The 27027-nt window shown below is 45.9% G+C and overlaps 1 protein-coding gene across 1 annotated transcript in view; it reads left to right on the top strand.

The window, feature by feature from the left end:
- Positions 1 to 22924, top strand: part of LOC147727413 (maestro heat-like repeat-containing protein family member 1) — a 156260-nt gene extending 133336 nt beyond the window's left edge. Inside the window, exons 21-23 of the mRNA XM_086963627.1 lie at positions 18484 to 18567; positions 19738 to 19809; positions 22378 to 22924. Coding sequence (XP_086819753.1) covers positions 18484 to 18567; positions 19738 to 19809; positions 22378 to 22389 — 168 coding nt within the window. The 3' untranslated portion in view covers positions 22390 to 22924. The remainder of the gene's footprint in view (positions 1 to 18483; positions 18568 to 19737; positions 19810 to 22377) is intronic.
- The last annotated feature ends 4103 nt before the right edge of the window (positions 22925 to 27027 follow it).

The following is a 27027-nucleotide window of genomic DNA, read 5'->3' as shown; positions in this document are numbered from 1 at the left end:
GAGTGTTTGGGCGATGGTCTTTCTGGATTCAGGGGGTTCCATTTGAAGGTCCTGCGGAGGATGCACGGGATATGGCGTTGGTCTGTCGGTTTAGGGTGAGGGAGGAGTTGAGTGTGATGCTGAGGCTGCTAGCTTGGTCCATGGGTGTCAGAGGGTTGCCGAGGGTGGTGGACCTCCAGGTGTTGTCCTATGGGGAGGGGGTGTATCCAAGGATGAGGACTTCCGTTTTCTCTGAGTTGAGCTTCAGGTAGCTGCTGCTCATCCAGGAGGCGACATCTTTCATTCCTTCCTGTAAGCTGTGTCTGGTGATCTCTGGTTCATCGGTGAATGAGAAGATGAGCTGGGTGTCGGAAGCGTGGAATACTATCCTGAGTCTGTGTTTTCTGACAATGGTGGCAAGAAGGGCCATGCAGGTGTTGAGGAGCATGGGGCTGATAGAGGATCCTTGGGGTACTCCGCAGCTGATCTCTGTTGGTTCAGAGAGGAAGGTCGGGAGTCTGATTATTTGAGTTTGGCCGGTGAGAAAGGAACGGATCCATTCCCCTGAATGCTGGCGTCGCAGAGTCTGGCGGTTAGTGCACGGTGGGAGACGGTGATAAAGGCTGCTGATAGGTCTAATGGGATGAGGGCAGCCATGTGTCCTTGGTCGAGGAGTTTGAGGATGTCGCCCGTGGCGCCTAGTTGGGTAGTCTCGTGCTGAGGTTGCTACGAAATACAGATTGGGAAGTGTAGAGGATCGAGTTGGATTCTATAAAGTTCATGAGCTGGTTGTTGACGATCTTCTCGGTGACTTGGGCTGAGAAGGGGAGGAGAACGATGGGTCTATAGTTCTGGAGGTTGTCGGCTCTGCGGAGGGCTTCTTGAGGAGGGTGTTGACATCTGTGCATTTCCAGTCACCGGGAAACATGCCTGTCTCGAGGGTGCTATAGGGGAGGCGGCTCTGTGGAAGATGTACGTCGGGCAGAGGTCAGTGGGAGCTCCTGATTGTATGCTTCTCATGGTCTTAGTTGTGTCTTCTGTGGTAACAGGGGTCCATGCGGTGATGGTAGGCTGGTTGGCATTGCTGGTGGTAGGTGTAGTAGCGGTGCCTGGATTCCGCTCGTCGAAGTTGTCGGAGAGAGTCCTGATCTTGTGATGGAAGTAGGAGCCTAGTTTGGTGCAGAGGCTTTGGGAGGGGGGATGTAGGAGGATTCGCTAGGGAATTTTTTGAATTCCTGATTGATGCTGAAGAGTTGCTGGAGTTGGAGAGGATTCTGTCCTGAATTAAATTCTTCTGTGTTCTGTCATGGCTGTCTTGTAGGCGGTGCATGCTTCAGGGGTTTTGCTGTTCCTCCAGGCTTTCTCGATTCGTTGGCACGTATGCTTGGATTCTCAAAGGTCGGTGGTGAACCAGGTGCTTTCGTGGTGCTTTGCCGATCAGAGTTCTGGAGGGGGACAAGTGTGTTTGCGCAGTCGGTGATCCATCTGTGGAGTTCATTGCCTGCAGAGTTGGCATCGGTTGTGGTGGGAGAAGGAGTGCGGTTGAGGGCAGAGTTAAAGTACTCTTTGGTGATCTTGCTCCAGTTCCTGCACGGGGCGTGGAGTAGACTTGTGTGCGGTGGGTTTCTAGAAGGAAAAGTGGATACAGTGGTGGTCTGTCCAAGGGGTTGCGTTGTGTGGCTGAAACGAATGTTGCTTCTTTTTGGGAAGATGGGGTTGAGGGTGTGACCTGCCAATAATGTTGGTGAGGTTGTCCAGGAGGACGGTGGAGTTGGGGGTCGCTGAGGCTGGTAAGGTGGAGGTTTAGGTCTCTGAGAAGTATGTAATCGGTGGATGCGAGGGCGAGGGGCACGATGAGTTCACGATGGTAGTGCTGAACGTGGCACTTGGTCCAGGAGGTCTGTAGGCAATGGTGTAGATAGAGTCATTCTGGTGTTGATCTGGAAAAGAAGGTGTTCCATGGGGCATGAGGAGTCAGTCGTGCTGGCTGTAGTTAGTTGGAGGGAGTTTTTGTGTACGACAGTGAGTCCACCTCCAAGTGGTTGGGGCTGTCCTTCTTCCAGGTCTTGTACCCGTTAGGGATGGCGGTTGCGATTTCGGGTGCAGAGCTAGTGTTGGTCCAGGTCTTTGTGAGGAAGGCGACTTCGGGCGAGATGGTGTTGAGGAGGTCCCAGATTTCTACTGCATGTCTGTGCAGGGAGCGTATGTTGAGGAGGATCCAGCTGAGGGGGATGGGTGCGCTGGCGTCCGGTGGATTGGCAGTAGCAGTGGGGGTCTAGTGGTGGGTGAAGGTGCAGCAGCAGTGTCGGCAGGAGAACTGGCCTTGGGTGGTGTTCGTCATTGACAGCTGGCAATTGTTGTTTCTTCCGGGGTCGAGGATTGAGTACGTGGAGGGTTGCTGAGTCGTCGCAGCAGGGGTCAGTGGACCAGGGTCCCTGGTGCTGGTCACGGCCCAGTTGCAGACAGGCTTGCCTTTGGTGTGCCATTGTGCCCCAACAGCTTTCCTGCTGCGTGCCTGCTGTGCGGCTGCACAGCAGCCACCATTAAGTAGGGGTCGGGGAGGGAGAGCAGCAGGGAGGTGAGAGCGGAACGATGCAGGAGGGAGGGGCCGCATGAGCAACAAGGGCGGGAAAGGTAGCGAAGCAGAAAACCGGGCTTTGAAAATAAGGCACAGAAAGGGAATAAAGACACAATAAAGGAACAAGGAGGGAAAAAGAGAAAACAAGGCACAAAGAGAAGAAAGAGAAAAAGCACACAATAAAGGCACAGAGAGAAAAAAGACAAAACAAGGCGCAATAAAGGTACAGAGAGAAAAAAGGCACTGAAAGGCACAGAGGGGAAAAAGGCAACAGACAGAGCTGCGCTAGGGGAGAGCAGTTTCCCTGACCTGGAGGTCAGAGGTCTTTAACAGCTGCCTTTTTAGATACTCATGTCTGGACTAATTTTTTCATTGCATAATACTGTTGTACACAGTGAGTGCAGACGCTTCTATCTCATGGATCTTGAAAATGCTTTTTCTTTATTATTGGCTTGTGCTTTTATCCAGACAAACTACTGACTCAGGTTTTTTCTTTTTTACATATGCGGTGTTTCCATTGTTCAGCATGTGCCCTTTCATAACCGCTGTTTAATTGATCTAAGCGGTTTGACGACAAAATTGGATTTGCAACAGCACACAGCCTGTCGTTTTAAAAGCTAATTTCTGTAGGGATAGCATACTTCTGACAGTACCCAATGCTGTGTTGGCTAAAACACTGCTTCCAAGTTGTTAAAATCAAATAGGAGCGCTCAACCAGATCTCATTTGATGCAAGCCTGCAGTGAGATCATAGATGGGACTAAGAGGGGCTGCAAGTCATATGAGGATCCTTGGGGTAAATGATGCAGAGGGCTGAAGTCTTCACCCTGCAGAAACATTCGATTTACTCGTGTACTTTCTTTCTGGTCTCCTTTTTCTGACTCTGCGCACATGTTCATGTTTAACAGTGTGAACACCATAATATTAATAATTTACTTTTTCATTTATAACTCTTGTGACCATAGTTTCATAGCACTGCCAAGAAACTATTTTAACAACCCAGGCACGAATAAATATCACGTAGTCCCAGGGCTTTAGGTGGGCCGGGTCTTGACGGTGAACCAGCAGTACTAAAAAGCAGGTGCTGAGATGGGTCCCTATTGGGCTTTTTCATTTGTATAACGTGCCCTGGCAGGGAGTGGCGAACAATTGTTTTTGTGGCTATTCCTATTTATTGCTCTCTGATTCTAACTTCTGGGGCTAGGCACCCTCTCACACTGCAGTGGATTTGAAAAGGCAAACGCTTAATTGTCCCTTGCCACTGCCCAACTGGGCTCTCTGCAGGAGGGGCCTTTCACTGAGGTGTGGCCTGCACTGGAGCAACCTCTCAATCCGTGCGCCACCTGTTCAATAAAACAAGAACAACGCCTACTTTTCTCAGAAAGTACCTGTGGGTCAAAAGGTTGGTATGTGATCGAAAAGAGTGGCAGATTGTAAGGTACTACACTATGAACATTTTGGGAACCATCTGAGTCATTTTACACTCAGCTAATTTGAAGAAACCTGTTACATATGTTTCTTTTATTATATTGGAGAAGTGTGGCTCAATTGTTAGAGCAGGCAGACCTCGATGCAGAGCTCTGGCCAGGGACCAGGGTTCGATTCCCACCTCCGCGGGTCTCGAGCTCAATAATTCCCCTGACCGGATATTCTCAACTCAGTGCCTATTCTGATCATGGGTCCCACGCTGCAACTCTGGGCAATAGCTTGCTTAGTCTCCACAACGGCCACCACAATGGTCTGCACCATGGTGGTGCCCAGAAGTGGACACTTCACAGGGAAAGCCAGGAAGGGTACCCTTGCGGTATTTGTACAAGCGCCGGGAAACCCACTGCGGGTAGCTGTGCGCTATACAAGTACAAAAAAAATGTATTGCATTACACAATATTTGCATGTACATGTGATTTTCCTAGGATTACATTTGTACACATGTGTGCTACTTTGTGTGCATACCCCCAAGGGCAGGATGACATATTGCACAGTTATGTCTGCATCTACAAATGTGTCCACTACCCCTATACTGTGGCCAAAACACACACAGCCATTTTTGTTGTCAGGCATACTGCTCCCACTGACTCATAAACCAGTGTCTGCTTGGTCAGTCTATCTTGCTCTATGCCTCACTCTGAGAATGCGAAGAGAACACATATGTGCTGGCACAGGCAAAGCCTTGCACCACTATTCAGGTATCTCTCTGATGGTAAATTACACAGTTAGATTAAGTCATGTTTTTAGGTCTCGGCTCTAGACAGCGCACATGAGCTGTCTCAAACCAATAAATACTGCATCTACTACTTGGGCTTCAGCCTGCCCATGGGCTTCCCATTTGCTGAAACCTCTGTCACTCTTAAATTCTATCCGCATAATTCCACAGCACACCATGCCACATATTTCCACTACACAACTTCACACTACGCCACAAAATTCCACAACAAACCATTCCAATCCAACACTTGCACTACTACCAAACCTGTCATCTCTCTTCCACATACCCACAGCCCCTCTCATCTCTCCCTCACACTCACAGTACCCGCTCTCATCTTGCAATACCACTGCCCTCTCATCCCTCCCTCACATTCCCTGTCTCCTCTCTATACTGCCTGCTCACACACGCTACCTTCCTGTACCTCCTCACGCTCTGCACTGGTCCACCTCTGGCTTCTCCCCCATGGGTGCCCCTTCCACTCATGCCTTTTTCTCTCTCTCTCCCTCACTCGTATTCTCTCTCACCTCTCTCTCTCACTCCCTCACACACTCTTACCGCCTCTCTCATATGGTTCACTTCAGGTCTTGAAGCACAGTTTCTTTCTCGTGCCTTTTCAGAATTTCAATCCCTCAAACCCACGCTCTCCTCCTCTTCTTTGGGTGTCTTCTGCTTACACATGTGCTCCCACTGTATGCATCTGTGGCCTGCTCTCCCCTTCTTTTTGCTCCCCTATCTCAATACCAATCACTACTTCCTGCACAAACTACCTATTCCTCTCGATCTTCTTTTCTATCTATTCTGTGCAGCTCTCATCCCTATCTATTCACCATGCCACAACATTCCCTTTCACAAATACACAACACAATTTCAAAACTAACAATGTCCAATACAACCCACATATTTCTACTCTACACCACATACATCCACTTCACTCCAAACCAAAACATATAGGTAAAAGGCATTGTCATGTACGTCAATTGCTCTAAATATCGAAAATCTGAGACCTAATGTATTGCAAATGCTTGTTAAATTATGCAATCCAATAACTGTGAAGGTCTCTGTGCATTGGCTGAGGGGTATGAAAGGGATAATGTAGATGATCAGTGGCAAATAAAGCAAGACAATGAAAGGCTCAGAAGAGATGAAGAGTTTAGAGAAATGCAACAGCACCTAAAAAGGCCGAAGTGAGGTGCCTACCTTAACCAATAGTTGGCAATCTAGAAACATGTAATATGATTCTCTTAGAATACATCAGTAACAACAGCAGTCCCACATCTTGCTAGGTAACCTAACACTCTACACTGATATTGCATGTATGTATGCATAGATATTTCTATAATCTGAACTTCATAAATATTGTAGTGTTGATGGATGGGCCAAACCATCAAATAGTGTACTCTGTTTGGACAGGGCATGTACTCTACTGACCTGGCAGACATACTGCCCACCATATTGAGGGATTTCTTCACGCCTGAAAATCCCATGACAATTTGTAGGACTTGGGTCAATAATACCAAAAGTTGTGAAGAAATTCAGCTGGCACATCTGCAGGGTCAGCTTTGACTATGATGTGAACAGATTGGTGGAGATTCATTGCTGCATTTCACCCTGATTCGAGAGCAGCTATTGCACAAGAGATCATTCTTGTTGTATTTCCTGTAGCTGGATAGTAATTTATTTCTTTAAAATACTGTGACACTTTTTCGCCATCCACCTGATTCTCCCCTTTCTTAATATCCCATTTAGTTCCAAAATACCATGAAGTAGACCACAGTCAAGTCCACTGCAACCAGTCCGGTGCTCAATAGATGGGTCTGTGCCCTGGTCAACTGTGTGCTTTTCCCCCAACAACTTCCTATGGGTGGGCCGCTCTAGGTATTTTGTGATGCGCTTTTTACTGTCCCCAGATGTTATCATGTTATCATACTTGTGTGGTCCCCCTATGGACCTATTCACTGCTTCCTCAGCTGAAAAGAAGAAATCCATCCCTCTTAGCCACTTTGAGATTGGGAGGGCCCCCCAGATCCTCAATGGCCCGCTATGTGATGTTTAGCCAAAGAACAACTGATCCCAACCATCAGTTTTTGTCCCCTTACCTGTCCCAACCGGGGAATAAGTTCTGTGTAAATGGCATTCAGCTTTGAGATGGTCAGAGAACATCACATGGTGTGTCTGCCAGACGTCTCCCAATTTAGAGATCCCCAACTTATTTCAGGGCACTTGAGCCCTACTGTTTTCCATAGCCATGTACCCTTCCACAATGGCTTCTTCCTAGTGGGCACCCTCCACTTTCATATCCATTGCAATGCCTCTTTCCAGCTAATCACTGAAATGGCTGGAAAGGCCGGGGGAGTGGGTAGGAGGGACTCCCCATACAGCTTACCTGGTAAAGTCCATGTGCGTCTCGTAGTGGGTCCCCGTGCACCAAAGATCCAGTCAATACCCACAACCAGCTGTGCAGCCCAGTAAAATAATACAGTCTGAAGTCTACTGCCCCTAGTCCACCATCAAAAGGGGATTGTATGCAGTTCTTATGGGAGATTCACAGCGACGATCATCGCTACTTGTAGCTATTGAGGTTGGCCTGTAGGGTTGTAAACCAAAGGCTAGAGATTTTGTGGGGGTAGTGTTGCAAAACATACAACAGCTGTGACCAGGCTACAATTTTGAAGAGGGCTATAGACCCCATCATGATCAGGGGGAGAGAGTTCCATCTTGCCATATGTCCCTTAATTGTGCATGTCAAAGAGGTTATATTCCTGCCCCAGCGTTCCTCTGGGTCTCTTGATATGTGTATGCCCCAGTGTTTGAAATTGGCTTTCTGGTTGGCAAAGGTACGCACCCTGTCCAAGCAGAAGCCATAATCCTCGTCAGGATAAGCAAGATACACAGTAAAAGATAACCTGTGCTCAGCCTGGCACAGAACAGTCAGGGGTATCCAAAGAGACAATGTGCAAAGTATGTGTGCAACACACACACATGCACAGTAACACAATGAATACACCACAACAAGACTCTAGACAGGTTTAGAAAAAAATAGACAATTATATTATAACCAAAACAAGCCTATAGTGACAAAAATCCAATGTATAGAAGTTGAGATATATAACATTTTTAAATGAATAAATGCATTAAAGCACCTAGAAGCAAGCAGCTCTAAAAAGGTTACTTTAGATTGTGCTGTATTGGGTCAAAGTTCAGGCCAAATGCGTGGAAGCAGAGGCCAGCTACAGGACCCATGCAGGACGCAGTGAAAAAAGTACCTTTCCTGGTCTCAAACAGTGAGATGTGTTGATCTGCTCCACGTAGTGAAGGCGATATGTCAGTTCTGAAAACGGGTGGTAAATGTGTCGAGTGATGTGCCGCATCGGATTCTGTGACACAGTTGAGGGGATGCATCGATCTTACCAAGCTGCCGCCAAGGCGATACGCAGTCTAATGTATCACTCTCTGAGGGCAAAACCCTAGTTCTGATGCGCTGTGCCCATTTTACTCCTGCAACTGGTTGATGCGCCAGTTCTGTTAAACACAGACATAAAATTCATCAAATTCCATGCTGCAAGTGTCTGGGCCACTTCCAGTGAGTTCAGGCACTGGAGCAGGGATAGAGACTTTGATGTCCCTCAGTCTCAAGCAATAGGGGGCCAGCCAACAAGCCCTTGGAGATCACTTGGAGGAAAGGCAGAGCCAAGCTCTCCTTCAGCACAGTCAGAGAAAAACAGACAGCAGAGAAACACCAGAGAAAAACAGGCCTTCCAAGCCTGCAAGCCAAAAATGAGTCATTTAAGCAGAACAGCAGTCCTTCTGACATAGATTCAGTACAAGATCCAGAAGTGCCTGATTTTGAGTGGGGCGGGTTGGTCAGAGACCTAGTACTTACAGCCAAAAGTGCCTTTGATGCTGGTTGGTGAATTTAAAGCAGCTCTCTGAAGTGCACAACTTCCTCTTTCAGCCCAGTCCTGTCCTCCAGGCTATCTATAGGGGATAATCAGTCCTTTGTGTGGGGACAGGCCACTGCCTATTCAAGTAAAGTGTTAGACCTTCTGTTGCACTCTGCCCAGGTAAGGCCATCAGAATACAAATGTATGTTGATGGCTACTCAGACACGCCTATCCATTCTGGGTTGTGGCTGTCAAGAGGGAATGCAAACATTTTAGCTGTCACTTACTCCAATTATTGGGGATGGGCTGTCAGGCACACAAAGCAGATAAATGTCTACTTTCTTATAGTGAACAAAGCAAACACAAGGAAATGATGTATGGAGCGCTGACACTTTTCAGATACTCACCCCCTGTCACAGATTGGGTTGAATGCATCATCATTCTTTAGCTCACTTCGCCACTTCAGTTCAGACCCAGCTATATGCAAATCAGTCTTGAACCTGGCTTGGCAGTTCAGGCTGGACTGCTCCCATAAGGAACAGGGTCAAGACTGATTTGCATATGGCTGGGTCCAAACTGGGGGTGTGTGGTAAGCAAAAGAATGATGGATTAAACCCAGATCCTTGTGACTGGGGGTGAATGTTTGCATTGCCCAGCATTCTGTCCAGCAATTGTTTCTTTTGCATACTTTCTTATAGTGGCATTTATAAAATAGCAATGTTAAATTCATCTTCACCAGTAAGTAGGATTTATCACTACCATTCCAAACACACGAAACACGAAAAAGCTACTCCTCTCTGATCAGGAAATAAAGCTTAAAAAGTGTATTAAGAAATTCCTGATGCTAACCTATGAGAGGAGTAGGCCTCATTGTAGTGAAAAGTGAAATATGCTGTTTGTCACTACCAAGACACGTAAAACAGAAAAGTACATGTCCTACGTTTTACTCACATACGCTGTGCCCTTAGGGCTACTTAGGGCCTACCTTAGGGGTGACTTATAAGTAATAAAGGGGGGGTTTAAGGCTTAGTAAGTAGTTCTAAATGCCAAGTCAAAGTGGCATTAAACTGCAAACACAGGTACTGCAGTTGCAGGCCTGAGAGAGATTTGAAAGGCTTCTTCTGTTAGTGGCATGATCAGAGCTGCAGCCCACTAGTAGTATTACATTTACAGGCCCTGGTTATATGATATACCATCTTACAAGGGACTTATAAGTTAAATAAATAGGTCAATTAAGTATACACCAATTGTACACATGTTTAAGGAAGAAGCACATGCTCTTTAGCACTGATTCAGAGTGGTAAAGCGCTCAGAGTCTTAGGACCAACAAATGATTCAGCCAAATGTGGAGGCAAAAAGATTGGAGAAGACCACCCTCAGGCTGACAGGTCAAACACCAACTATTTAAATGCTCCAAATCACTTGGAAGTAACTCTGGAGGAATGGCCACCACAGGGATTATGACTGATTTCCCCTAGTTCACCCTCAGGCCTGTTTCTTCTTTGTAGATTTCTAGAATGCAAATCAGCTGTAGTATCAGTTGGTTTAGGTGCTGAATATAAAGGAGGACATCATACCACATACAAAGAGATGCAGTCCCCTAATTCTACACCCCACCTCAAGCCCCACACCTGCGCATCCCCGATCTATTTGGCCAGTGTTTCAATCACAAAAGCGAATAGGAGAGTAGACAGCAGGTGGCCCTGCCAGTGGCCTCTGCCTATCTGGAACTGTTGTGAGTAAATGGTGTTCACTTTGACCCTATCATATGGCACTGTTTATAACATCTTTACAGACTGAAGGACTTTAGGGCCAAAATTAATCTTTTCAAGGATGACGTGGAGGGGGGGCGTGGCTTGGCCGGCTGCAAGATGGCCGCACTGTAAGTGGGCTCTGCCGGCCAAGCACAGATATCCGTCATAATCCTGCAGACATCGCAGCTGCAGCTGCACAAAAAGGCGATTTCTTATCCCTGGAGGTCCCGAGGCTTCTTCTGAATCGTTCCTTGCCTCGCTGCAGGCGCCGCCGGTGGAGCTCACTACCTCGTGACTGGCGCTGCGCTCCCGCGTCGGAGGCCTACCCCTGTGCGGCCCGGAGGCTGTGAGACGACCTGCTGCTGCCCTGTGGTGAGGATGGCCCGCTGAAGTTGCTGAGGTCGGGTGAGTCGCGCTGCCATTGTGGGGGCTGCTGGGGGAGTTGGGGACCGTCTGCTGTGCTGGCCGGCTCACGGACGCTGCGGCCTGGTCTGAGGCCCGGCCCTCCTTCTCCAGGCTCTTGTGGCTGCCGCGGTGCCCGACCGGTGCTGTGGGAGTGGCGGTCTCCCCCATAATCCCCTGCTGGCGCCCCCCCCCCCCCCCCCTCTGAGGTCGCGCTCGCATTTGCTGTTGTTGCCTCCCGGCGCGAGGGGAAACCTGCTGCCCCCTTCTTCCTGGGCCCCGTTGGCACCCGATCCCGGCCTGCTCGGGAGCCGGACTGAGCCCCGGCCTCAATTTCTGGACCCACGACGGGTGAGGCCCTGCCACTGTTCTCGGGCCCCCGCATCATCTTACCTGCACTGGGCGTCCCCCTCGAGGCAGTTCCTGCTTCTTCCCCGCCGATGTGGGACAATTACGACACATTTTTTCCGTAGGTTGCGCTCTCTCATGGTGTCCCTGATTTGGGCGGGGCAACAGCCCAGGATCACCTACGACGTCCTGACCCTGCCGATGGCTGCCGGTGGTCTGGGTTCGCCCGATGTCCGTCTTTACGCCCTCTGTACTCAGGCTAGTTTTCTGCACTTCTGGCTGCATCCCACCCCCTACCAGCCCCGGTGCGCCCAAGATCGGGGGTGAATACGGTGGAGACGTTGCGCTGGGCGTGGTCTTATCTGCGCATACTGGCTGGGCTATCTCTCCTGTCTGCCGGCACTATGCCTATCACTAATCACCCGGACTTTCCCCCACTTCAGTCATCATGTATGTCTCGGCACGCAGCGCTGGGGGCCTCAAGATTGTGGCTGACCTATACCCCGACGACTCCTTTTATTAGCTCCCGGAGTCGCCATCCTTGATGGACGGAACACAGACAAAATATCGATTTTTAAATATCGATATACAAAAATATCGAAGTTTAAATATCGATGGGACAAAATATCGAAGGTAAGTAATATCAACAGTCTTAATATCGATATTGGTATGATATCAGTAATATCGAAGTTGTAAATATCGATGTCAATAATATCGAAATTAATAACTTTGATGTTACTAATCAATTTTTAAATAAATTTAGTGTATATTATATTGTATTTATTATGTTTTATTATTTATTTTTAATGTAATTTAATTAAATATTGTCTTTTACTACTGAAGCGGGTTGTGGGTTTATAGGGGAATAGGGTGGGAAGTAATTTAATTATGTTAAATAAATTATTAATTAGTAGGAATTATTAATTAATTAATTGAGAAATAATTTTTAATTATTTTTAATTAATTGATTAATTGATAAATATGTTCTGTAGCGGGTTATGGGTTTATAGGGGAATAGGGTGGGAAGTAATTTAATAATAATTAATTAATTGATATATGTTTGTACATATTTTAATTAATAATTAATTGGTAATTAATTTCTATTAATTAGTTAATTAATTAATATAATTTGTGACATATTTATAATTATTAATTAGTTGGTAATTAATTAATATTAATTATTTAATTACATTAATTATAGTAATGTTTATTATATATAATTTATTGTTATTCTTAATTAATTAATTGGGAAAAATAATATTAATTATTAAATTAAATTAATTACGGCAAATGTGCTAATATATTTACTTTACTGTTATTGTTAATTAATAATTAATTGGTAATTAAATAATATTAATTAATTTTGGGTAAAGGAGTATTTTTAGGGTTCAGGGTCAGTTTTCAGTTTTTGGGTAAAGGGGTATTTATAGGGTTCAGGGTCAGTTTTCAGTTTTTGGGTAAAGGGGTATTTTTAGGGTTCAGGGTCAGTTTTCAGTTCATGGGTTAAGGGGTATTTTTAGGGTTCAGGGTCAGTTTTCAGTTTTTGGGTAAAGGGGTATTTTTAGGGTTCAGGGTCAGTTTTCAGTTTTTGGGTAAAGGGGTATTTTTAGGGTTCTGGGTCAGTTTTCAGTTTTTGGGTAAAGGGGTATTTTTAGGGTTCTGGGTCAGTTTTCAGTTCATGGGTAAAGGGGTATTTTTAGGGTTCAGGGTCAGTTTTCAGTTTTTGGGTAAAGGGGTATTTTTAGGGTTTAGGGTCAGTTTTCAGTTTTTGGGTAAAGGGGTTTTTTTAGGGTTCAGGGTCAGTTTTCAGTTTTTGGGTAAAGGGGTATTTTAAGGGATAAGGGTCAGTTTTCAGTTTTTGGGTCAAGGGATATTTTAAGGTTTCAGGGTCAGTTTTGGGTTTTTGGGGTACAGGGATATTTTTAGGGTTCAGGGTCAGTTTTGGGTTTTTGGGGTACAGGCGTACAGGGTAAAAACTAAAAAAAATTACATTAAATCAAATAAATTACATGAAAAATATTAAAATTACTTTAAATTATTAAGTGTTTTATTTATTTTAAATGTATATGTATTAGTTTTAATTTTGTTTTAATATTTTTATTTAATAGTTGTAAAATTATATGTATTTTTAATTTATTTTTACATTATTATTAATACATTTTAAAAAACGATATTTTTGATTCCGATATTTTTGTACTTCGATATTATTTTTTCGATATTTTTGTACTTACCTTAATGAAGATAGGATTCCGATATTTTTGCTGTCGATATTTTTGCTCCGATATTTTTGCATATCGATATTCTGTCTGTCGATATTATGTCAGACATTCTTGATGGACACCCTTCTGTACTACCAGCTGCGTTCCACCTGTTGGAAACTACTCCCGACTTTTCCGAAACCTCCGCCCACTCTTCCCGCTCTGGATCTGCTATATACTTCAACGTCCCCATGCAAGCTCGTCACTAGACTGTATGCCTCCGCTTTGTTATCTTCTTCCATTTCTACGACGCGGGCGCGCGAGGCATTGAGTGCCGACCTGGGTTTGGACATCTCGGACACTGATTGGCTTTATTGCTGTAATCAAACTACTAAACTTTCCCCCAATTACCGACTACAATTGATTCATTTCAAGTTTCTGCACAGGTTTTATCGCACTCCGCGGCAGCTTCACCGTCTAGGACTTACTCTCGAGGACTCCTGCGTCCGGTGCTCCGCCCCTTCCGCGGATTTCGCCCATTTGGCGTGGCTTTGACCTCGGGTGCAGGTGTTCTGGCTGGAGGTCTGCTCCGCGATCTCTGAGATTACTGGTACTGCCATCACTCCGGACCCCCTTCTTTGTCTTCTCGGCTTTGTTAAGCCCTGTCCGGATGCGCCGCACCGGCTGATTTCGATGCTCCTGGTGCTGGCCAGGTGCAGGGTGGCCATGTGTTGGGGCCGGCGGCCGGCCCCCGTGATGTCGGCCTGGCTGGAGGATGCTTCTTGCAGCCAAACATTGCTATCGGAATTCTGGGATCTGCTACCGGCTAGGTCGTGCCCGGTTGATATCAAGGGCCCCCTGGTCGCTTACCTCCTGTCCCGCTCCCCCACCAGCGAACCTGCTCCCCCTGCTGCCCCCACGTCCGAGTGCGCCACCGCGTCGATGGGTGACTAGCCCCCCTCTTCGCGTTCCTGTTGCCCCAGCAGCATGTGGGGTTCTCATGCTGGTGTCTCCCCGCCTGCTTGGAGGGCGGGGGGTTTCATTAGCCATGGTGTCACACATGGCCTGCACTCATTCTGTCCCACAGTTAGCCGAGTGGGCTCCTGTCGCTGCCCCATTCCCTCTTCACCCCCGCCTCTGCCTCTCCCGCGCTCCTCGCCGGCCCTTGGTCCGCAGCGGCCGCCGGTGCTGGCTGTTGGTGGTACGCGTTTCGGTGCCGCCTCTGATTGGAGAGGGCATGTCAGAAGCACCATCTCTTGGGTAAAGTTTTGTCGTTCTATGCCAATAACAATGCACTGTGGAGGACCGACGGTTATGTACTAGTCATGTTTGTAATTAATTAGGGGAATCAGGCTGTAAAATGCACAGTCTGTAGGTGGCCTATATGGTTTGGGGAGAACTACAACTGAGGCCCCCTAGATATCATAGGGAAGTATCATAGCTGTCCCTGCAGCTTCGACCATTGTAAAGAATTGAGAAAGTAGTGTTGGTGCAAACTTTCTAAGGATTGCATAGGTAATACACTTGAACCGGGCACCTTCCCAGAATGCATCTCCTGCAAGGCTGCAAATAATTCCTCCTTCGACAGAGGTGCATCCAAGTCCTGCAGCATGATCAGGTCCGCAGCTATGGGGTTGCTCCACTTGCCCGAAGTGTTTGATTGGTAAAGTTTCTCATAGTAATGTGTGCAGTCATTGCCGCTTGCCTCAGCATTGTGGGTCACCTCACCGTCGGGCCCCGTGTATATGGGACAAACCTGTCTGCCAGAGTTGGTTGCATACCTGTGTAGCAATGTTCCCATATTCTCGCTGTTTTTGAGAATCGGACCCTGCTGCCCATACAGGGTCTGCTATTGTGTCCCCCCGAAGAACTGCTTTCCTTCTCTCCCACAATGTGATTGGGGAGACATCTGTTGTGGAGTTTGCTCTGAGGTAGAGTTATATATTTTCCTTCATGTGTTCCAAAAATCTAATATACTTCAGTCACCCAACCTGAAGGCTTCAGTGCGTATTTAACCTAGGCATCCCCAATTAGTTAAATCGGTCAGTGGTCCAATGGTACCCTTCTGTGAATTGGGAGTCCAGCAGTGAAAATAATACATACTGACTAGTTATTTGCTTTCCATGGATTGCAAAACATCAGGGACTCCACCCATGGCACAAGGGTTGAGCCTCTCTTTTCACATCAAGTTGTAGGTGCATGACATTATTGAATTGGCCCGCTACGATAAGGCTCCACTCCGAGACTGTGGTGATAACTGTCATCAGATATTTCATCGTGGTCGCCTGCAGGTTCGGTGAAATATACACAGACACCACTATCCATAGGATGCCATTCAGGAATTGAGTAACCACCACATATCTATCCATGGTGTCAGTTAGCATGCATGACCATCAGGGGAAAGGTAACTCTTGTTGAGCACCTAGTAAACCCTGCATGATATACTCAGTTAAAGCCATGCTGTCCCAAAAAGGAACCCCTACTCCCAAGCAAATATGTCTCTTGTAACAATAGAGCCACCAGGGTCAGCTTGTGGACCTATTGAGAATTGTTGTGCATTTTCTTTTTATCCAGCAACCCACTGACATTGCAAGACAACAGCTTTTAGTGAATGGTTTTGTTGTCAGAGGTCTTGGCGAGTCATTGTGCCCTTTTGACTAGGGTCCGTGGCCGTGTAATGTGTCTTGCGTGAGGCATAGTGTTGCAACCAAAATCAGCCCTATAGTACCTAACTTCAGGCGCGGCTGGCACAGGTAACAATGGTGGGGTGTGAAGGGGTGGGAGGGATGAAGTTGGCAGAAAGTAATTACCATAGTTTTGTGCAGCTTCACTCCATGCAAGCCCCTCTCTCTGGAGGCAATGTGTCTCTTCTCCATAAGTAAATGAGACAACATTTGTAGCTATACATGGAGGAAAGGAAGGAAGGGTACCAACATTCTCCTGTCTAAGAAGGATGCCCTACTTCTGTCCTCTGGTTGTGACCAGAGTTGCCCTCCTATCAGTCTGCTACACTTCTTCTTAGGGTGGGATGGTTGACCCCTACAGTCTCCCGAGATGTCATTGGCTCCTTTGTTTATATGGGTAGTTATTTCCTCTCCACTGCTCAGTCCCAGGCCTCTTCCGGGCTCTCAAAGAAAATGGTTATCCACTGAGATATTAATTTCAATTTGGCAGGTTATATCAGCATATATTGAATGTCCACAGCCCTGACTTTCTACTTAATCTCCAAGAAAGATTTACAAAGGAGCTGCACTTTAGTTGTGTAATCGGGGAAGAGCATAACCCTGGAGTTGGTGCAATGGATGTCTAGATGTTGGCGTACCTGCCACATGATATATTATCAGTTCACAAAGTACAGTACCCTGATGACAATGGCTCTAGTGGGTTCCACCCGGCAGAGGCCTTAGGGCAACCACCCTGTGTGCCCTTTCCAGAACAAAGCAGGGGGAAAACTCACAATCCAGGATCCAGGGTCTGAAGTATTCCATGAGGAATTTTTCTGGGCGCTGGTTTTATATGCCCTCTGGCAGGCCCACCAGCCATAAGGGCAGAGGAGGGTCACCACCTACACCTGATACAGGGAACATCTGCCTACGCTTGGCTCTGTGATGTCATGTCTTGAGGGTCCTGGACAGGGGCCCTGCCCTCTATCCTCTTGAGACTCCACAGTGAGGTGGAGTATTGCTGTACTTGTTTTACCATCCAAGCCCAGTGTTTGCTGTAGTAGTCTCCCAGGATCTCTGGGCTCCTGGGGGGTCACCTCCTGAGGGGGAAGCTGTGTGCCCATCTCCTCCCTTTGGGGCGAGACGTCATGTGTGGGTTTCCACCCACCCAGGCTTCAATTGTAGTCCTGGATTCTCATGCTGCTCAGTCTGTCTCATCTACCCTTGTCCGCCAATTTGGCTGGGCTGTCACAAGCCCATGTGGCTGCCTAAAGGTGAAAGGGGGTCCCTACCTCTCTTCTCCATGTGACTGTCTACTCTGACTCGCTGTGCCCCAAGAGTGAATGCTGAGGTAAACGTGGGTCGCTGCTGTGGGATTGCAGGTCCAGGTTGTGTCCGTTGGCGTCATGCCAGACTCACGGCAGGGCGTTGTTTGCCTAATGCGTTTCGCTTGACCCCGGCTTGGCTGAAGGGGAAAAGCGTAGAGGCCGCCTCTTGGATTTTTGCATCAGATTAAAGGTTGCCCCATAGTCGGCTCATCCAGGATGCAGTTGCAGTCATGGCTACTTGCAGCACCTCATCTCCTCTACTTTAAGGTACCCGTTCCGCTATTACGGGCTACCGCTTGGAAGTGAAAACAGCTTTGTCCCACACCCCGGCTAATCAGCTGTCTTCTCTCCCTCGCTCATCCCAGGAATCGATGCAAAGGGGGTTTGCCACAGTGGGTTCACAGCTCCAGGTGGAGTTTGTCACCGGCAGGCCGTCCTTCGGCAGGTCATACGCACACCCATGTTGTCGATCACCAAAATTATCTCTCTCATCCCGGGCTCCCTGGATGGGCTTGGGTGGGCCAAAGGGGGTGAATATAAGGGCCATTGTTCAGGTGCTTGTGACCGAAAAAAGGTCACCTAAGGGTCGGATTCAGCACGATTCTCAGAGCTGACACCAGCTCGCTTAAAATGTGGCCACCATCCTATGGTGCTTGGCCACGCCCCCCAGTAGTTTATTTCCTGATGCTCTTTACAATGTAGTGGAGGAGAGTGATATTTCAATGGTAGGTGAGCCCTATGGAGCCAGGATGGTATTCATCAATAAGGTAGAAAATGTATTGTTTAGGAGTCATACAAGATTTCTTGAGTAAAGAGCAGAGTGAGCGCTTCTGGTAGCAGTACACTTGTACACTGCCAGCTCACCATTATTCACTGTTTCTGCATCTTTTTTCTATTACTCACAAATAGAAATATTTCACTCATACATATCTTCTACTTTAAAAGGTGATGAACACAAGGTGCTATGGATGTGAAATGCCAAAATAGGAAGCAAGCATAGTATGCAGTTACTTGTACGAATGTTTTTTCCATTTTTAGTTGCTTGAGGTGTGCAGCGTTTCATGATTTCCATCTCTGCAAACTCATGACAGTTCACATTTGTTGACAATGGACTTGGTAATGCTGATCTTTTTTATTATATTTTCAGTATCCATATAAACTACTTGAAGAAGTAACACCACCGGAACACAGGGATGCCTTCAACATCCCCACCTTAGCAGCTGAGAAACATGTGAGTCTTCTTTAAAATACCATAACATCATGTTTATGTGCCTCCTCTCTCGGACTCTGTTTCTTCCATTCCATCTTCACAAATCAAAGTAAATCTGCAAGATATCACAGGAATAACTGCCTGTGGAAAATGCACTCCATTCCCAGAAAAAAAGTGCACAGGTTTTAGTGCACAGAGTAAACAGACAGAGGTGGAATCTATCTCCTGCTGGTAAGAGGGATTAATTAAAACAATTGTCCTTCTTACTACTAGACTAACCTCTTCTGTGAGAGATGAGAACAAAATACACGGGGTTGATCCTACTTGTGGACAAGCAAGAACTTATGGGCTCAAAAATTCCATTTCACTCTAGGATAAGATTTAGCCTCACTTCTAAACTAGGCAAAGGATATGGCTGGCATTGGCTTTGAGCAAAGAATAAAAAAACTCCTTCTCATAAAAAATTGGTCACTCCCAGATTTCGTAGGTGCAAGTGGGGTGGCCGCTCCATCTCTGTGGCAGCCGTAAAACTCTGGAAATCTTTGCCCCTTCTGATATCCAAGGCAGACTCCCTTCCGGTCTTTAGGAAGCTCTTGAAGACCTGGGACCAGATGTATGACCCATTTTTGCATGCGCAAACGGGTTAGCGACCCGTTTGCACATGCAAAAACTAATAGGGCCAAGTACAAACCCTATTTAGCAAGTAGCAATTTATTCGCAATTCGCTAAATAGGATTTGCAACTCACAATTAGGATGGGGCATTCCGAGGGTCTCCCTTCCTAATTGCGACTTGCTACCCTATGTAAGGATGTTTTGCGAGTGCCTCGTGAATACTGATGAGGTATGTATTGTGCAACCCCATTGGGAATCGCAAACAGTGTCTCTGACACTGTTGTACATGGCATTTAGCAACTCACAAATTGCGACTCGCAATTGAGCGTAATTTGCAAGTTGCTAAATGCCCCGGTCGTACATCTGGCCCCTGGTTATTTGCCTCCTAGCTGGTTGTTGGTGCTGTCACTTCTCCCTGTTCACTTAGCGCCTTGACACCAGCTGGTATAAGTGTGCTTTATAAATACTATCCTATCGTATTACCTATGATCAACCGGTTTTGCCATTTTAGAGAAAAATATATCAACAGTTTTACAAGTCTAAATAACCTTCTTGTTTCCATTCTCTCTATCTATCAGCTTGAGAACATGATCAAAATGATGAACAGCACTCTCAGGTTGTGCGAGTTCATACTATCTACAGAGGGCGAGGTAAGATTTTGATGCTTTTTTCTGTCAATGTGAGAGAGAGTGTGAGTACTATCTTATTGAAAGAATCACACAACTAACCGTCACTAATCAATGGGGTCTCTGGAATGTAATGTAAATGTAAGGTGGATTTGTAAAGCAGTGCTTGTCACCCATGAGGGTATCCTATCCAGGGGCTTCTTCCATCCAATTATGGGTTTTCTTTACTTGCCAAATAATCCATCCTATGATACGCACTTTGCAGTTTTCTACAAATAAATGTTTGGCTGGTTTAGAAGGATCAAAAATAACACATGGTGCTGCGCCGTGGCAAACATTAACTACTCACCTGATTGTTTCACCCAAGTGTTATATTGGTACTAGAGAGGCAGAACGTCTTGTGAGAACAGCATTAATGTGTGGTGAAACAGCAAAATAGTATTATGACAGAATGCACTACATTATGTTGCATCATTTTCACTGTGTTCCATAATTTGGCCTTCCAAATGTGTCTCTGAATATGATTATTGTGAGGCACTAATATCATTGACAAAAAACCGAGAGACAAAATGTCAAAAGGTATTTGTATAGATTTTCTGTACCTAATTCCACATCTGTGTACCAAAAAAAACATACACATATATCTTCATTTATGTGGCGTTAAGAATGGCAAATGTATACGTCCCTCTGTGCATTTACCATTTGATATTTTGTCCCTCTATATTTTGTCCAATGTTTTACTGTACCACTATATTCTTGTCCTAGATATTCAAGAATACAATCGGCCCTTCATAGTCTTACAATTCCAGAACCACTTCTGATGGAAGACAATCGATTGATGTTTTAAATTACATTACAGTTGGGTGTGTAGAAAAAGAAGTAAATACATAGGTTTTCAAGAGTCTTGGGAAAAAGTGTAATCAACATACGACATGGAGAGACTGAGGCTCACATCCCATTGGTGCTGTAGAAGGAGCGTTTCCGGGGTAGGGTCATTCAAAGCAGTCCTCATCATCAAAGAAACACGTTTATGTTGATTAAGATTGGGTGCAAAAACTTTTAAAAGAGAAAGACTTTGTTTATATGAATTCATTATGTGCATCATGTGGGAATGGACCCCCAAGAGCCTGGCTGTCATCCCACTATGGATGCTTTGGGATTGCCACAGAAGAGCAAAATAATTCTGCAAATCTAGGTCAGATGCAAGGGGGGCCCGATGGGTAAGTAACATTATCTGCCCCCTAGAGTCCAAGACTGGTGTTTATCAGGTCGCGGTCACATTGTTATAAATAATCTGTATGAGTACAAAACACCTACTGGCTGTTTAGAGACTTCAAAGAGTACTAGAATTCTGTGGAGTAGCTCCTGCATGGGAGAGGTTGTGACACTGGAGAAGAGACGAAGCAGCTACTGGAGTACATTATTGTACAGCAGCACATTTTTATGAACTGTCTTACCTCTTGTTGGGCCCGATTCACAGAATGAACTTAAGACTCAATCCTAAACTTACTACTGTTTTGGTATTCACAGATTGCACTTACTACTTTTGGTATTCACAGAATAAATTTACTACTTTTGGCATTCACAGAATGCACTTACTACTTTTGGTATTCACAGAATGAACTTACTCATTTCTGTATTCACCGAAGTTAGGACTCCTAACTTTAGGACTCCTAAATGCCTTCTGTGAATACCGAAAGTCTTAAAATTACGATTTTTCTCAATTTAGTAGTAGTAAAGTTAGAACTACTAACTTTAGGACGCCTAAATGCCTTCTGTGAATACCGAAAGGCTTAAAATTACGATTTTTCTCAATTTAGTAGTAGTAAAGTTAGGAGTCCTAACTTTACTACTACTAAATTGAGAAAAATCCTACTTTTAAGACTTTCAGTATTCACAGAAGGCATTTAGGAGTCCTAAAGTTAATAGTCCTAACTTTACTACTACTAAATTGAGAAAAATCGTAATTTTAGGCCTTTCGGTATTCACAGAAGGCATTAAGGAGTCCTAAAGTTAGTAGTCCTAACTTTACTACTACTAAATTGAGAAAAATCGTAATTTTAGGCCTTTCGGTATTCACAGAAGGCATTTAGGAGTCCTAAAGTTAGGTGTCCTAACTTTACTACTACTAAATTGAGAAAAATCCTAATTTTAGGACTTTCGGTATTCACAGAAGGCATTTAGGAGTCCTAGTTAGGAGTCCTAACTTCTGTGAATTCCGAAATGAGTAAGTTCATTCTGTGAATACCAAAAGTAGTAAGTGCATTCTGTGAATGCTAAAAGTAGTAAGTTCATTCTGTGAATACCAAAAGTAGTAAGTGCAATCTGTGAATACCAAAACAGTAGTAAGTTTAGGATTGAGTCTTAAGTTCATTCTGTGAATCGGGCCCGTTGTGTTTAAAGAGGCCCAATCTCTTCCCAGCTAACTCCCCCTTTACCTTGGTTAAAGTTATTCAAGTTCTTTGCAAGCCAACGTTTAAAACAAGGCAAAAGATATTTTATGAGCTCATGGTGCCTCCACGTTGCTTGCTAGACTGTAAGGATGGGAAATTGCCTACTTGACCAATCTGACCTTGTACCTTCAACTTTCAGGTTCCAGACTAAATGCCATCTCTTTAGCTTTTGAATCTGACCACTGTGACTGATATCACTGACAACATTTATGGAGGATTCCTCGCCATTTCCTTTCTGAGAAGCATTCAGTGCTGAAATGCCATATCCCACCAGAGGTCTTGCAGAGAACAATTAGAAATCATTGAATAGTAAAGCTTCACCAGCTGTAGAGAAACATGAAGGTTCGACTTTTGTGATTTGGCGAAGAATGACGACAGCATCTCAGCAGCTTAGGATCACCTCCAATGACAATGAAGTACTGCTTCCTCGAGTCTGGGGCTCCTACATCAAATCATTCTCCAATATCAGCCATGACACATTGGTTCATCACAACTTGAGCAATATTAAGCAGTTAATAAATAGTTATTGTACAGCTATGATGAATATGAAATAGCTTACTATTTGTAAAGTAAATCTGACTCTTTAAAATAAATGTAATGTGAATGTTCTTACCCAGACCTTACTGAATGTAAATATTGTAAATTTTTTGTTTGTTCTGCATTTTAAGCGCCTTTGGCACTAAATTAAAAAAATGAAGAAAACCAACTACTCTTGCCTCAAATGAGAGCTATCGTATATTCTTGGCTACATGACTGTCATAATCCTTCAAGATAGAGTTTCAAAACTAAGTAGGTGTGGGGCATATTGCAACACAATGCATCACTCTTGAAAAATCACTTTCAGCAAGGTTTTTTATGCAGGATTAAAGATTTGGATGGAACATGTTCCTTAAATCACATTCACAACTTCGAAACACAGAGACACACTGGTCTTGTCTATGAATTTACTTGGCTCAGACATGTGCAAGAGAAGCAACATGAAGAAAATAATTCTGTTTATTAGCTGGGCACTAAATTTTGCTGCACTTGAGGAGTTTTTTACTGAGTTTTTCCCACTCTGAGCTCCGCACAGAGCACGGAGATCCGAAAAAGTCTGCATAGTGGCATGATATGTGAGTGATACTTCTTTAACACTAACAGAATACTAAGAAAATACTTATTTGCTAACCATATAGCCTTCATTTACAATGCAGAACATTTATTGAATACAAACAATTTGAATATTACTGGACTTTACCCAGACTACTATTAACATTCTAATCAAGCTGCGTGCTGAATCGTAGCAGTTTGTGAACCTTATTAGTTATTAAATAGTAAAAAGATGTCCAAAGCATTTTGTGTCCAAACTGTTAAAGCTAAACCGAACGGTTTGGCTAGGTTAATAATATATCATAATATTAACAAATAAAAAGGTACACTAGCAGATACTTCCTAATTACACATGCATAGATTGGAGGATCTCAGAACTTCCTCAATTGATATATTAATATGAATTAACGGTCAAAGTATTTCAGCACTCATGACCGTTGGTTCATATGACTATTTGGTTTATTTTCAACAGTCCTAAGATTACAATAAAGTAAAAGTATATGAATTTTTATCAGTAATACAATGAACAATCTCCACATACAATGACTGAGATGCATAGAAGCCCACCTTCATTTGTCACCCTTAAGTGCAATAATAGTTATTTGGCTTGACAATTTTAACTAGCTTGTGTTTTCTTTTTTTTTTAAACAAATTTTATTTGTCAAGTTGCATATATATTGCAGGGCTCTGCACCCCAGAGACAACTGCACAATTCAACCATACAGTGATAATGACTTTGACTTTTGCATTTAATAACCAAACACATATTAACAACTACCCCGTCCTCCCCCCAGATCGCGCCAATTTCACATAAACCTGTCCACCACTTAGAGACACAGCAGGAAATGCTAGCCCCTCTGAGCCCTCCCACAACCTGCCCCCTGGTCTAAAAGTATGCATATGTATCATTCTGACAAATGTGCCTCTACCACTGGTGGCGGGTCCAACATCAGACCCCGATAATCTGCCCACCGTTTCCAAATTTTGTAGTGTTTGCGCGGGCACCCCTAGCAATCAAAATGGGTTGTTCTAGCCCAATTCAGAAGACCAGCCCATTCTTTCATGCGGCCACCGATGGGGCCCTAGGTGCCTGCCATGCCCTGGCACTATCCCCTTTTGCCAGAGTAAAGCCCAATTGCATGAGGTGTCGCTTATAGATATTACGCCCTACCTCCTCCATAACATGCAGAAGGGCAAGCTGCAGCGTGCGGGGGAGCTCCCATCCCAGAACCTCCGAGAGGCAGGAATATACCCAACTCCAAAAGTGACTAAGAAACGGACAGTTCCAGACCGTGTGAATAAATGTGCCCTCCTCCCGATTACAGCGAAGGCACATAGAGGAGGCGATCAGCCCTGCCTTCCACAAACGCACTCTGGTGAAGTAGACCCTTTGTAGGTACTTGAACTGCACCAGCTGAAGGTGCATCGCTATTGCCGCCCCCCGTGGTGATGCTAAGGCCTCAGTCCAATCCTCCTCCTCCAATGTGCCACATCCTTCTCCCAAGCCTTCCAAAGCCTCTGTAGCGTGGGGAAGCAGTGAGTGACCAGGGATTGGTAAATTCGAGAGATCTTCAGGTCAGTGAAATCTCCCATTAAGACCTTCGCCTCTAATGGACTGAACTCCGGCAGTGACTCAAGGCCCTCTAAACTAGGGGATAGGGCATGCCTAAATTGCAGGTTGCGGTAAAACTGGAATTGAAGCATCGAATATTCCTTTTGCAGGTCTTTAAAAGATTTGAGCGTCCGGCCCCTTATGACATCGCCAAGGATCGAGATACCTATCGTGTCGCAACCCCGGAAACCCTGTAAGGCCGCTAGATGAGGCAGACGCCCATTGTCCCAGAGGGGGGGGTCTCACGAGTCAAAATGTTCCACCACCCCATGCGGCATAGAGCTTGCCTCCAAATCAGAAATACTGCTCGCGTGACCGATGGCAGCGACGAATATAATATCGTATGTAGGGAATGGCGCCCCAAGAGCTGCCTCTCAACTGCATATGCCGGACCGCCCCGGTCACCGTACCACCACTCATTAAGAACCAGCAAGTGTGAAGCTTGATATTAAGAGAGGACATATGAGGACGCCAGCCCCCCACAGTAGGTGGACAGGAAACATTTACGCAAGGCCACCGCACCTTTCCCCCTCCCACAGGAACTGACCCAGTGCTGCGTTCACTTGCTTAAACCATCGGGGTGGGATCTGGTATGGATGGTTCTGCAATTGGTAGAGGAGCCGGGGAAGCGCCACCATCTTAAAAATGGCCGATCTGCTGTATAGAGACTGAGGCATACGGGACCAGGACTTAAGCTCTTCCCGAGTGCGTTCCCACACTGGGACCAGATTGTGTTCCCAGGAAACTGCTGGTATATCTGATAGAAACATGCCCAGGTATTGCAGCTCCCCCGCCGCCAGCTGGACCGAGGAATACCACGCTCCTACTCCAGTGTGATCCCTTAAAATTCATAGTGTTGACTTATGAGGGTTCATATAGAGTCCGGGGGTTTCCCCAAAGATTTGCAGAATGCCCAATAGCTACGGCCCGTCCTATCTATAGCCGTGAGAAAGAAAAGGACATCGTCCGCATATAATGCAATCCTATCAAATAGGCCCGGCGCCCATTCAAATCTCCAGATCTGAGCGTCAATGCGCACCCAGGCTGCCAGCGGCTCCATAGCGAGCGCAAATAAGTATGGGGACAGGGTGCAGTTCTGCCGTGTACCCCGCTTAATAGAGAAGGACAAAGAAAGTGCTCCCGCCACCCGCACCGACGCCTTCAGGTCTGCGTATAGTAGTGTTAGGTAGGAAAGAAAGCGCGGCCGAAGTTGAGCCTTCGCAGTAAGGCAAAAAGGTACACCCAGCTCAGGAAGTCAAACACCCTGTCCATATCGGGCAATTACAGTGCAGCTGCCTCCTCCAGTTCCCTGCTGGCTGCCACGGCCACATGTGCCTGCCCGCCTGGTCGCCCTCTGGGACATAAACCCAGCCTGGTCGGGGTGCACCAGAGTGGAAATGTGGGGCAGAAGACGGTTGGCCAAAGCCTTGGCCAGAACCTTCGCCTCCACATTCAAGAGGGAGATGGGATGGTAAGAAGCATGCTGCTCTGGGGGCCTACCTGGTTTGTGGAATACCACCACCTCCGCATGCCTCCAGTCCGGGGGAGCGAGCCATCACTGGGGAATCCGTTGGGTCCCAGTCATTCCCGGGGTTGAGTTCTCCCAGCGCAGTACCCAACTCCTCATCTGTCAGCAGCAGCTCCAATTATTCCTGCACCTCATCTGACACATCCTTAGACGGTAAATCATCGATAAATTTACCTATGACGGCAGCTGATTCATAAATCACAGCGTTCTTTCGAAGCGTATAGTTCCGCATAATAAGCAGCAAAGCTTTCGGCAATAGCCGGGGAGTCGATAATTGGTTCTCCCGCCGGGCCGCATTGATACACTCTGCTACGCGTCGCCAGCCAGGCTTGGCGGGCCTCATCCGTTAAGAGGGCCGCATAATTTTGTGTTGCCACCTGACTGGGCCCCCCTCTACCTCCCGGCTCCTGCGTTCAAGCACCTCTATTCCTGCCTCTGCTTGCAGTAGCTCCTTCTTACGCTCCCTACGCACCGCTGCACACCACAAAATATCCACCCCTCTCAGCATGGGTTTCAATGCCTCCCACAGTGTCTCAGTACAGGAAATGGACCCCACATTA

Source organism: Lissotriton vulgaris, chromosome 3_1 (genome assembly GCF_964263255.1).
Source record: "Lissotriton vulgaris chromosome 3_1, aLisVul1.2, whole genome shotgun sequence".
In the NCBI taxonomy this organism is placed as follows: Eukaryota; Metazoa; Chordata; class Amphibia; order Caudata; family Salamandridae; genus Lissotriton; species Lissotriton vulgaris.
This window is presented reverse-complemented; position numbering and strand designations above follow the sequence as displayed.